This window comes from Echiichthys vipera, assembly GCF_963691815.1.
Source record: "Echiichthys vipera genome assembly, chromosome: 19".
Classification (NCBI taxonomy): domain Eukaryota; kingdom Metazoa; phylum Chordata; class Actinopteri; order Perciformes; family Trachinidae; genus Echiichthys; species Echiichthys vipera.
Window position 1 is genome coordinate 19,490,657 of NC_139844.1, and position 12,789 is coordinate 19,503,445.

The window sequence follows — 12,789 nt, forward strand, 5'->3', positions numbered from 1 at the left end:
AGATTGGGTTAGATATGTAGATGTTATCCATCCTCTAACACGGAATACACTACAGTAAATACAGCTGAATTACTGGCCTACTTTGCTTGGTGCCAAACCTAAACTCCACCAAGACAAATATAGCTAAATGTTGAAGTGTCGCATAGTGGGTATGTTGATTGCTGAATGTAAGCGTCAACTCAACACACACAATAAGCCTTTTCCAACAGAAGACAATTTGACTTGTCACAACAGGAAAAGCATACGTGTAAATAATGAGATGAATGATGGCTGAATTCCAATAAGAGGTATTGGTTTTTTCATGCTAGTATAATATAGAAATATGAAATTACTACATCATGACAACCTTAATCCCAACTACGCCACGGTTCGCACATCTGTTTAAAAATGAAATCAAAAAAGGACTTTTCAAGCCAAATTCCCTGGAATTCAAGGACCTGACACAGCGTAGTTTGATCAAAGTTAATAACTGTGACAACACTGAGATTTTTTTTATAATCAGAACTAGGAGACTTTAGAGAAGCTCACAAACAACAACTAGAAAGAGAGACCGAGGCTTTAATGTGTGAACCAAAGGAATATAATTGGATTAAATTGAATTGTGTTTCACAACAATGGTGCTGTGTCACAATGATGACAGACTATGTGGTCTCTAGCACAGCAAAACAAATGCATAGCCTATCTTAAAATGTTGAGAAAAGAAAAATATCAAAAGAACTTTCTTGCACAAAAACTTTAGGCCCGTACTCCACGGGGGAATTGTTGGGTCTATGTAAATCATGTCATAGAGTGTGGTCTCTGCCTACTCTGTAAAGTGCCCTGAGATAACTTTTGTTATGATTTGGCACTGTAAATAAAACTGAACTGAATTGAATTTTTTTTCCCTCCTCACATTCACAAACGTTCAAGGACTCGGGGTGCAAAAACTTACCCGTCACTGCTTTTGCAATAATTGAGGTGTTGTGCTCCTTGTTGCCCCGCAACTGCAAATGATAGAAAGTGGCAGGTGAGATCATCAGTTGTGACGGGGTGACTAACGTTATTATTCATTAACATTGAACTACGCAGTAAAATTAAATGAGCATGTCATGGATAGTCTTTCCCCCCTGTCACTATGGTAACTTAATTAACGCATGACAGCGCTAAAGTTAGTCTATTAGCCACACACTTTGGGGCTATAATTGGCTAAATAGAGTAAAATATGAATGCTGCCTTATAAATTGAGCTTAAATGTCCATTACACAGCTGAGTATGTCGGTAAATGAAAGCCACACTATATGCCAATATGTAATTTGACTATACTGATTTAGCTAATGCAACTATTTGTGTATGCTACGTGGCTTTGAGCGGCTGACCCCATGCAACAAATTAAGAGTTGTCTCTCGGGAGGCCATTTTGACAAATAAATGTTCAACAAAACACGCACACACTGAACTGAAAACGTGAGTCTGACTGACCTGAGTGTCCGTCTCCGTCGGCCATTCCGTAATGATAAGTAAATCGTACAAAATGTTTTCATCTTCGCCTTCCATCAGGCTTTCTTCAGCCATGTTTACTTGCTGTCAACTGTCTACGGCGCCCAGCACTGGACAAAATAAATCAGAGAAGCGCGTTTGAAAAATATAGTTCAGGAGACACGGTTTTATAGCGTGACTTTGCCTACTATGATGTGATAAAACATAGAAATGTGTGCTTCTGTTTGGTTTGTGTGGTAATATATGTACCGCAGTTCGCGAACTTAGTTTGTACACTAGCCGGAACCAATGACACAGGGCTGCTAGGCAAGTCTACTAAAGGAGTTGCACCGAGCCCGGCACGTTGACGTTACATCCGGTTTAGTTGTACTCGTAGCGTAGTGATAATGGCAGCGTTTTCTGGTAAGGGTTTATATCAGTTTCATTATGTTGACGTCTCATGCGTTAATTTACATTAGCTCTAAATGACTTTTAAAAGTTATGCGCATGTACAGAACTGTTAAATCGTGTATTTTGTTCAACAGAAATGGGGGTAATGCCTGAAATCGCACAGGCTGTGGAGGAGCTGGACTGGCTGTAAGTCACTTTAAATATAACCCTGGGCTGCTTCCTTGGCACTGTAGCTAAATCGTGCCGTGTATCGTGCTCATTTTGTTGTTACCCTTTACTTGTTGCTGAACTGGTGTATTGGATTTCAGGCTACCTACTGACATCCAGGCAGAGTCTATTCCCCTTATTCTTGGTGGAGGAGATGTACTTATGGTAAGTTTACCTCTATGTTTCTGTTTGTCTCTTGCACAGAAAATGTGCCCTGTAAGTTTTACATCTTTGTTTGTTTTGTAGGCAGCAGAAACTGGGAGCGGTAAAACAGGAGTAAGTACTTGATATCCACTCAGCTTTACTTCTGCAGTTTGCATTTAAACTTCACGCCAAGTAACATGCAAACAAAGCTCAAGTGTAATACTTGTCATCCTTCAGGCCTTCAGTATCCCAGTGATCCAAATCGTGTATGAAACCCTGAAGGATCAGCAGGAGGGAAAGGGGGGCAGAGCTGTCAAGACTGGAGGAGCTAGTGAGACCACTTTCTAATATTAGTGACTTATTTGCTTCCTGTCTGTGTCTTTGATATACACGCTATACACATTCATAAAATAGTTCAGAAATCTCTGGTTTAATAGACCTAGTCTGGCCAGTATCATAATCGAGGATCCATTATAATACACACAATTATAAAAACAGTGGCTCTGCAGACGTTTAACATGCTTTTTCTTTGTTTTTGCAGTTTTCAACAATTGGCAGATGAATCCTTATGACCGCAGCACAGCCTTTGGTAAGTCGGGAAAAATAAACATGTAATGTCACTTTTCAGCACTGGAGGGTAGTCTTACCTTTACCTTGTCACTTTGTTGTTGCTTTTTCACCTGTACAGCAATTGGTCCAGATGGTCTGTGCTGCCAAAGCAGGGAGTTTAAAGAGTGGCATGGCTGTCGCTCTACAAAAGGGGTCACCAAAGGTGTGTAATAAACACAAGTACTTTTGACATCGATTGAGATTCAAAACAAGACAAATAAGGTTTTCAAGACCACATTTCACAAGGAACCAAATATTTCTTTCATCCATCCATCCATCCATCTATCCATCCATCCATCTTCAAGCGCTTGTCACAGGGTCGACTTACAAAAAAACAATTAAAGTGTTGTTTATTTCTTTGCAACTGTTTCATGTCATTGTTCATGTCTGTCTGTGTCCAGGAAAGTACTGTTATGAGGTGACCTGCCATGACCAGGGTCTGTGTCGCATTGGCTGGTCCACCAGTCAGGCAGCCCTGGACTTGGGTATGTTGTTCTACTCTTCACAATGTCGTAGAACCTAAGCCGCTAAAAAAACAGACAGAATAGTAAAAAAGGAAAACAATCCCAAACTTTTTATGTCTTTTCAGGAACGGATAAGTATGGTTTTGGTTTTGGTGGAACTGGAAAGAAATCCAACAACAAGCAGTTTGACAGTTACGGAGAGGTAACAATTAATGAATGGATCCTTAGATTTGAAAACAGTTGAGGATACTTTTCCAACATGTTCTCTCTTTGTTATCTTGATCTTTGCAGGAGTTTACCATGCATGATACTATCGGATGCTTCTTGGATCTTGACAAGGGCCAAATATCCTTCACTAAAAATGGTACTGTGTCAGTAGTAGTTATGATTCTCATTATGTTGATTATGTACCACATCAGGGCTTAGTGTTAAATAGCAAAGATGCTCACGTTTCTTCCCCCCTTCACTCTGTTTGCTTCTTTCAGGTAATGACCTGGGTTTGGCTTTTGATATCCCTCAACATGTGAAGTCTCAGCCCTTCTTTGCCTCCTGTGTCCTCAAGGTATCACTTCAAAATGACTGTAAAAAACAAACTCAACAGGTGCCAGATTACCACCATATTAATTTATCATTTCCCTATCGGTGTACCAGAATGCAGAGCTGAAGTTCAACTTTGGAGGAGAAGACTTTAAACATGCCCCTAAGAGTGGGTTTGTTGCCCTGAACCAGGCGCCAGAGGGCCACACAGTCAAATCTTCTCAGGCAGGTGTGTGGATGCCAAAAATATACCAAATATGATTAAGATATAGATATCATACTCTTATATATATAAACAGAGATTGTTAAATGTTTAGGCCAGATTGTGCATTAGTTGTTTTCACAATAAATGCCTTCTTCTGTTAAGACATTGTTAGGTAACAGGGCTACATTTTTGCCATTGCTAATACACGTCACCTATTCATCACAACTAAGACAATGCCACTGGTGTATTCCAGTGTTGAGTTGTCTTTACTCTGTGTTCGTGCAGGCACTGCCAAAGTGAGTCAGGCGAAAGAATCGTCCAACGCACCCAAAGCCCTGATCATTGAGCCATCTAAAGAACTGGCCGAACAAACCCTCAACAATGTCAACCAATGTGGGAGATATGTGGAGAACCCCAAACTCAGGTATGACATCACAGAGCCGGTGATCGACGGATGATTGGCTCAAATAACAGAAAACCGTGAATTGTGCAGAAAATGCGTGTGTAGGTATAACCAGTGATACTGAGCCACAACAAAATTCATGCAGCATTTTTAACACTGTTAGTACAGTAAGTATTACTGTAAGTCACAGCATGCTGCTTTTGCCTGCATCATTTCCAGTATACATGTAATTCTTGTTTCATAGCAGTAGATGGAGCCAGTTCTTAATTATAAATGTTGACACTAATACACAGTAATCTGTTGATACAGGAACCTGCTGGTGATTGGCGGTGTGGCTGCCAAAGACCAGATGGCTGCTCTGGAACAGGGAGTATGTGACATGTACTCATTTATGAATTTAATTGAGTTTACTGAAAGTAGTTTTAACTAACAGCCTTTTTTTAACCTTGCTCCTCTTTTCCTGCTTATTTTTTGCACTTTGTATCATCTTATGATTAGATTGACATTGTGGTGGGAACACCTGGCAGACTGGATGACCTCATATCCACTGGGAAGCTCAGTCTGTCCCAAGTCCGCTTTCTAGTCCTGGATGAGTGTGTATGTACTGTCAGGAGCATTTACAGCCTACAAAGTACAAATACTGTTTTTTTTATGGTCGATTCACATAGCATAACAATCCCTGAATTCACTCTATATTCGTCTGTGTTCTCTGCATCCCTCAGGATGGCCTACTGTCCGCAGGCTACACAGACTTTATCAACAGGATCCATAATAAAATCCCCCAGGTCACTTCTGACGGCAAGAGACTGCAGGTAACGCTCAGCTAGCATAGCAAGTGGCATAAAAGTATAGAAATTGTGGTCGTGAGATGAGTGAAGTCCAAGTGAACCATGTCAGTTGTGTCCATCTGCTTCAATTTGAGACCTTCTCTTCCAGGTGATTGTTTGTTCAGCCACGCTGCATTCGTTTGACGTAAAGAAGCTGTCTGAGCGGATCATGCACTTTCCCACTTGGGTGGACCTGAAGGGCGAGGACTCCGTTCCCGAGACTGTCCACCATGTGGTTGTGCCTGTCAATCCCAAGAAAGATAGCCTCTGGGAGCGCCTGGGCAAGAACCACATCCGGGTAAGTTCCCCATATCGGTCCAAAGACGCACAGTGACATGGTGACATAGTCTGAGTTATAAGGGGGTCAAATGCAGCATGGAAGCACTATGCTGTTGAAGCATTATTGCTGATTCAACACATTTAAAACTTTTATGTTGTTGTTGTTTATCTCAGTTTAGATTAACCCTCTGAACCCAAAGCAGTTTCACAGTGTTTTTGCTCCTGTCACTTTTACTTATTCTCGTTTTTCACTGCAATATTAAGTCCTGCACCTCTTTGGAAACAGCACAGTCATCACTAGAAGTAGCGAGAACTCTTGACTTTTTTTGCATTATAACACCCACAAAATTTGACGATAATGTCTGTTTTTACAGTTTCTGGGTGTGATTAATGCTGTAAATTTGGCGATTTTATTCATTTAAAAAACCTTCCAAATGCCTTTCAAGTCTATAAGCGGCTCATGTGGTTCAGGGGGGGATTAATGTGTTTACAAAGTTGTTTTTTTCTCTTTTTGTTCTGTTTCGCTTTGGATAGACTGATGAAGTCCATGCTAAAGATAACACCAGACCTGGAGCCAATTCCGCAGGTAAGAGCAGCACAGTTTGATGGTTTAAATATAGTGTTTGAGGGGCATCTCTTATCAATGCACATCACATAATCAACAACACAAATTCGATAAAGGCATTTCTTCTATGAATAGTCATGATTAAGAACAAAAACGTGTATGTGTGTGTTTTAGAAATGTGGTCAGAAGCCATCAAGGTGCTGAAGGGCGAGTACACAGTGAGGGCCATCAAAGAGCACAAGATGGACCAGGCCATAGTCTTCTGTCGCACCAAGATTGACTGTGACAACATGGAACAGTACTTCATTCAGCAAGGAGGAGGTAGGAGGAATTAGTACCAATGAGATTTTACTTTTTAGCCATAACTGGACAGACGTTTTAAAAGGGGGATCATCCCATTGCATGCTGTTTGACTTCTCAACTTTTCTTAAGGTCCCAACAGTAAAGGCCACCAGTTGTCTTGTGTCTGTCTCCATGGTGATCGCAAGCCCAATGATCGGAAAATTAACTTGGAGCGCTTCAAGGTAAAAGAGCAACTTATTAATACCCTTTTACGAATTACAACAACAACAACTAGTCATATGGATATTTGACGATCTTTTGTTCTCAGAAAAAAGAAGTGAGGCTCTTGGTCTGCACAGACGTAGCTGCCAGAGGAATCGACGTTCACGGAGTTCCTTATGGTAAACATATTAGATTTCCATTATAATATGTACACCCCCACACACCTTTACAAACGCTGATTATATACAGTGTTCATTATTAAAGAATACGTAGCTAAATGTTGTATTTAAAAGTCTCTGCCATCATTTCTTACAATGTACAATCTTTTTTTTCTCCATTTTTTTTTCTCCAGTGATTAATGTCACCCTCCCAGATGAGAAGCAGAACTATGTCCATCGCATCGGCAGAGTTGGAAGAGCTGAGAGGTAAGAGCTGGGTCTGTCTGACGTTCCTGCCTGTAATAGGGAAGGTTTTTGTTGCCACCGTACTCTACGGGGGAATTGTTGGGTCTATGTAAATCCTAAACAAGTCATAGAGTGTGGTCTTTACCTAGTTTGTAAAGTGTCCTGAGATAACTTTTGTTATGATTTGGCTCTATAAATAAAATTGAATTGATTTGAATTCTTTTATGAGATGGGGCACAGCCTTGGCGGACGGTCTGCGCTCTCAAATTGCCCCTTTTAGTCCTCTTTTATCCTTTTTTTTGTTCGTAAAATCGCATATCAAATTAATCTTCACTGCAGAAATTTTCCCATAATATACTTTAAAATGTCATGATAATCATGATTTTATTCAACTGAAAGACAATAAATTATAATATGGACTTACTGACAATAAAGTTCAGATCGTCTCCTTTCCTTTAAACTTGCAGAATGGGACTGGCCATCTCCCTGGTTGCCATGGAGAAGGAGAAGGTAGGATGGATTATAGAAATACACTGATAATTAATTTTGATCACGCATAGTTTTTTAAAATGAGTCTAATTTCAGTTTTCTATATGTGCAGGTGTGGTACCATGTTTGTGCGAACCGAGGCAGAGGTTGCTACAACACCCGACTCAAGGAGGATGGAGGTTGCACCATCTGGTACAACGAGAAAGAGGTGAACACAGAAACTAAGTCAATTGCGCTGAGGCAGAAAGTAAATGTTGCGATTTGTCATCTTGGCAGAAACGGCACCCTTGGGTAAGGAGGGTGTGTCTGATGTGAAGTCTAATGAATTCATAATGAAATCCTAGTGAGCAGGAAACGTTCTCTATATTTTGGAAGAACTGAAACCTCAAGTACACACTTCTCCCCTGTCACAATATGAAATAATTTCACACTCCCTATCAATTCTACTTGTGTTATTTTCTCCTTTTCCCCTAACCACAGCTGCTGTCAGATATTGAGGATCATCTAAAGTGCACCATCACCCAGTGTGAGCCAGACATCAAAGTACCTTTGGATGATTTTGATGGAAAGGTCACCTATGGTCAGCGTAAGGCTTTGGGAGGTATGTAATATACACTCAGTGATGACTGGGTACAAGCATGTTGAATTTTAGCCACACAGGTAGCTTTGCTTTATGAATAGTAATTAATCATCCAGTACAGATTTTCGTGTACAAAATATCTAACTATTGCATGGGCTGAATGGTAACTTGACTGAACACATTTTACGTTCACTGCTTTTATGTTGAGCTTGACAAACAAACAAACCTTTTGCCCTTACCAAGGTGGTAACTACAAGGGTCATGTGGAGGACCTGGCCCCGACGGTCCAGGAGCTGGCTGTCCTTGAGAGAGAAGCCCAATCTTCCTTCCTCCAGCTGGGATACATGCCAAACCAGCTTTTCAGAGCCTTCTGAACGCACCCCAACTAACGTAACACTTTAGGCCGCACTGATACAGAATAAAGAATTTTCACATGTTGCACCAACAGGATACAACCAAGCAGCAGTGTGCTGTTATATTTCAACATACAAACATAACTGGTAAATTACTGCAAAAATACCGATATTTCAATGGATGAATCTTCTCTACAGTCGGTGTCCAGAGGATACCTGCACCTCTGTATATGTGTCATGTTTTTGTTATCTGCGAAGTTATCAATTTGCGATTTGGTGCTTGGCAAGACTGGCCTTTCTTATTTTGAGAAACTCACTCTCAAAGGAATCCACTGCACTGCTTTAAAGAAAACAATGTACTTCTTGACACCCTGATATGTTGGATTTTGTGTTTTCTTTAATGATTGACATGGTTCAATGAAATATTTAAGTTTCCTTATCAACTAATTGGCTAAATGGCTGGGTAATTTATTTAAGTGGCTGGGTGATTTCTTTCCTGAAATAAACTGTAACTCAATCCATTTGTGTTTATTATATTTCACTCACCACACAGGAAGGGGATATCTCCATCAGTTTTGGGTCCTATTATGTTGAATACCTTTAGTGTTTGGAAGTTACGTTTGCGAAATTCTAAAAGGCAGAAATGGTTTCATTAAAAATGGCCATCGCTGATGTGATTTTATTTCTTTAAAACAACAAAAACAACTTCCATTTTGATGTACAAGGTGAAGATTCTGACCTTGCCAGAAGTAGTGTTGCGTGAATCCCTGCTATAGTCAAGCTAAATAATCTAACAACTTGTGTAAAAGGTTACAAGAAATTAAAAGGGCACAAGAAAAGACTCTTCAACACATGATTACCAGGACAACCACAATTCAGATGTATGTAGCGCTGGTTCTTCCCAGGCTGCAAACTTAGACCAAGATGTAGGGAATTCCCCTGATATCGAACATCAGAATGAGCTACATTTAATGCTGTGGAAATTGCGGGCCAATCATATTCAGCAGATCTTCTCAATACCCCATGTAGAACAGTGCCCACTGTATTCTTATTCAGAAGCAAGAAATGAAATATTGATTTCAGTGTAGGATCTGGAGTAAAACTAAACCTTGATCCCAAATTACTGACCAATGGCATCATGGTTGAATTGAACACTTTTGCCGAATCACTGCTATCAGCTCAAAGGCATTTCATCACAGAGATACTGGAGTATAATTTTCATCTTGATTTAGACAGTGAGCTATATCGCAGTGCCTCTGCACAGCAAACTATGGATAAAATTAGACTGAATGCACATAAAAAACACAGCAATTCTCAAATGAAAATGCTGTTTGAACTGCCCGATATGAGGTACCTACAAGAACCTACTTACAAGGAAACTACATATTGCCCCAAATGCTATCAAGACAGAAATCATAAGCTTCTTCGGAAAGAATCTGTCCCTGGTCATATGCATCATCCTCATCCACATACCATGACTGACACAGTCTCTGCTGATGAAAACTGCACAGCAAAAAGGCCTGAACAGGAAAAGTCATCTCAGTTCTCAGACATAGAAAAAACAATAATGGACAGTTACCCACATTGCAAGAAATAATAGGTTTGAACCTATGTGTGGACAAAGACCAAGCAAAAGACAAGCTTAACACGCATGTATTGCCATTTGGGATTATGAATGAAGGGGCTACTTTTTTTCAAAAAATTGTGTGCAACAAAAAATAAGATCATTCATGCCATTCTTGAACAAAACTTCAACATTGGCGTGCAGAGGCAAGGCGTGGATATTGCACAGCTGTTCCGCAGAGCGACAGCATATGGATGACAAGCCAGTCTGGTTCAGTGAAGTTTTTGTTATCCAGCCATTTTCGTCACAGACCACCAGGGCATCTAGGTAAACTCAAAAGGGCAGCTGCCATGCAGGGAAGTGAATGGAAGGAAGCAATCAAAAATAGAAAGCTGGCACTGCAAACAAAGGAGGAAAGAACAACACTACCAAGTCATGATATCAATGTTGTAAAATCAAAGACAAATTGTCAAAGTAAAGTAAAAAACTGCTTTCCAATTTGCTCAGAGATAGGTTTGAATCGACACGTGACAGCAAAATCAGGAGAGAGAAAAATACTGGACTTGAAGCGATTGACCAGAGGTGTGTGTGACATGGAACAAGAGGAAATGGAAATTGAGAACAGCTACACTTGTCCTCTAGGAGAGTCTGATCTAGACTCAGATACTGGCAATGAATGTGACATGGAACAAGAGAAAATAGGAACAGAGAGCAACTGCACTTGTCCTCTAGGAGAGACCGATCTAAGTAAGTCTTTCCTTGTTTGTTTGGGGCGAATAAACTTGTTTTTCAACTTTATATTTCTTAGTGCATTCTGACTGCATACTTTCATATTTTTTTAAAGTAGAAAACACTTGAAAATGTTGAGATTTGTTGATTCTAAAAACTTCATGTCTTGGTGTTGTGTTGTAAAGCTGCAAAGATTTGTGTGTCCGCACTTTGTCACAATTTGCGACACAATTTGTGAAATAACCATAACCCCGATCTCGATCTCTGATAATTGCTGTTTTAGTTCATTCTATAAAGTTTTGAAAGCATCCTGTCTACTTCTGCGTGTTCTTTTCAAAAGCTATGAACTTGTACCAAATAGGTTAAGTTGCAGATAAATCTCTCTGATCTTTTATGTTTGCTCGTCACTGCTTAACTTATACTTTAAGAGTATTAAACATCAGCTGTCCTATCTCAATCTGTCATAAATCCTCAACGCAGTAAAAGTACCAGGGTCAGTCAGGTTAACTCAACTGTAATACTCAAAGTGGGCGGTTGGTGGTACTCTACACCAGCAATTTTCTTCTGGTTTCCTATGGGGCAGGAAAAAACCCTTCCAGTCTCTGCAAAGCTCATAAACCAGAGAGATGCAATTAACCACAGATACTGTAACTGCATCTCAGAGGGATTCACTCATTATAAAAGCCAGATAGTAAAAAGGGAAATGATGCAAAGTCAGCTGAACAAAATGATATGGTTACACCCCTTTTGTTTGTTTTTTTACTCTGATTGCACAGTATTGTACAACTTTGACTCTTGCCACTTAAGTACACAAGTGCATCTCAGTAGTTAGTGTGGTTGGATCCAATACCTCTTATAGTAGTTCTGATTTGACCTGTCAGACTGCCTAGCCAGAGCAACAAGATCAAGTAGTTGTGCCTTCAAAGTAAAAGTCTTTAGGTGTTGCTATACAGAAAATGAAAGTGGATACCAATGATTGCAAGTTATTGGTTAGATCCAATCAAGGCATCTGATCTAGTGCTCTCCTATGTGACAATATATCACAGCACACTTAACCTAGTGTCCTGCTGTGCTGAAACTGGATGAATTAAGCCTATATTCATGCAAAACCTGTCTGCTAAGGATCAATCATGTTTAATGTTTTTCATATTAACAATAGAGACATTTGGGTTCACTACAGGAATCTAAAATGTTCTAGGTTAGAAAAGGACATTAATTAAATGGTATATGGACTTGTACTTATATAGCGCCTTTCTAGTCTTCTGACTACTCAAGGCGCTTTCACAGTGTTTGTCACGGCAGTGGACATCTGAATACCATCTAATCTAGTGTAACCATTCACACCACATTTACACACCCATGCGCAGCACGAGGAGCAATTCGGGGTTCAGTGTCTTGCCCAAGGACACTTCGACATGTGGACCGGGTGAGGTGGGGATCGAACTACCAATCTCTCGAAAAGGAGGACAACCCACTCTTCCACTGAGCCACAGTCAATTATATCTCTTTGTTATAATTAACAGATATAATTGCAACTATTAAACACAAAAAAATGAATGATGGATGAAAAACCAAGTTGGGCTGTAGTGGTTAGCACTGTCGCCTCACAGCGAAAAGGTTCCAGGTTCGCAACCAGACTAGGGCCCTTCTGTGTGGTGTTTGCATGTTCTCCCTGTGTCTGCGTGGGTTTTCTCCGGGTTCTCCGGTTTCCTCCCACCATCCAAAAACATGCACGTGTTAGGTTAATTGATGACTCTAAAATTGCCCCAGGTGTAAATGGATGTCTGTCTCTGTTTGTCTCTATGTGCCCTGCGATAGACTGGCGTCCTGTCCAGGGTGGACCCCGCCTCACGCCCGCGTGACCCCGTCAGGGACAAGCGGTTGAAGATTAATGAATGAAAAACCAAATTGCGTTGCAGTTATCCAAACATAAATACTGTAAAGGGGAAATGACCAATGGTTTCATTTTAAAATATCCTGTACTGGAACATTTTTGAGAATGAAGATGCTCAGGCGGTGATAAAACAACTGAATCACCACTAATAAAGAGGAGGGGAGTAG

At 40.4% G+C, this 12,789-nt stretch overlaps 2 protein-coding genes across 3 annotated transcripts in view; one reads left to right on the forward strand and one right to left on the reverse strand.

Annotated features, from left to right (window-relative positions):
* Window positions 1-1,556, reverse strand: part of nbas (NBAS subunit of NRZ tethering complex) — a 160,437-nt gene extending 158,881 nt beyond the window's left edge. For both annotated transcript variants that reach the window (XM_083933595.1, XM_083933596.1), the window contains exons 1-2: window positions 1,458-1,556; window positions 932-983 (exon numbers count right to left, since the gene is read on the reverse strand). In XM_083933595.1, coding sequence (XP_083789721.1) covers window positions 932-983; window positions 1,458-1,550 — 145 coding nt within the window. In that variant the 5' untranslated portion in view covers window positions 1,551-1,556. The remainder of the gene's footprint in view (window positions 1-931; window positions 984-1,457) is intronic.
* Window positions 1,557-1,835: 279 nt separating this feature from the next.
* On the forward strand, window positions 1,836-8,956 carry ddx1 (DEAD (Asp-Glu-Ala-Asp) box helicase 1). Its single transcript, XM_083934648.1, has 26 exons — window positions 1,836-1,877; window positions 2,000-2,051; window positions 2,174-2,237; window positions 2,319-2,348; window positions 2,454-2,547; window positions 2,758-2,805; window positions 2,905-2,988; window positions 3,227-3,310; window positions 3,415-3,491; window positions 3,581-3,653; window positions 3,775-3,851; window positions 3,941-4,055; window positions 4,317-4,455; window positions 4,744-4,804; window positions 4,933-5,031; window positions 5,157-5,246; window positions 5,371-5,559; window positions 6,075-6,126; window positions 6,280-6,426; window positions 6,538-6,629; window positions 6,716-6,788; window positions 6,962-7,034; window positions 7,481-7,523; window positions 7,615-7,710; window positions 7,983-8,103; window positions 8,326-8,956. Exons 1-26 carry the CDS (start codon window positions 1,862-1,864, stop codon window positions 8,454-8,456), a joined length of 2,220 nt encoding a protein of 739 aa, XP_083790774.1. The 5' UTR covers window positions 1,836-1,861; the 3' UTR covers window positions 8,457-8,956.
* Window positions 8,957-12,789: the final 3,833 nt, after the last annotated feature.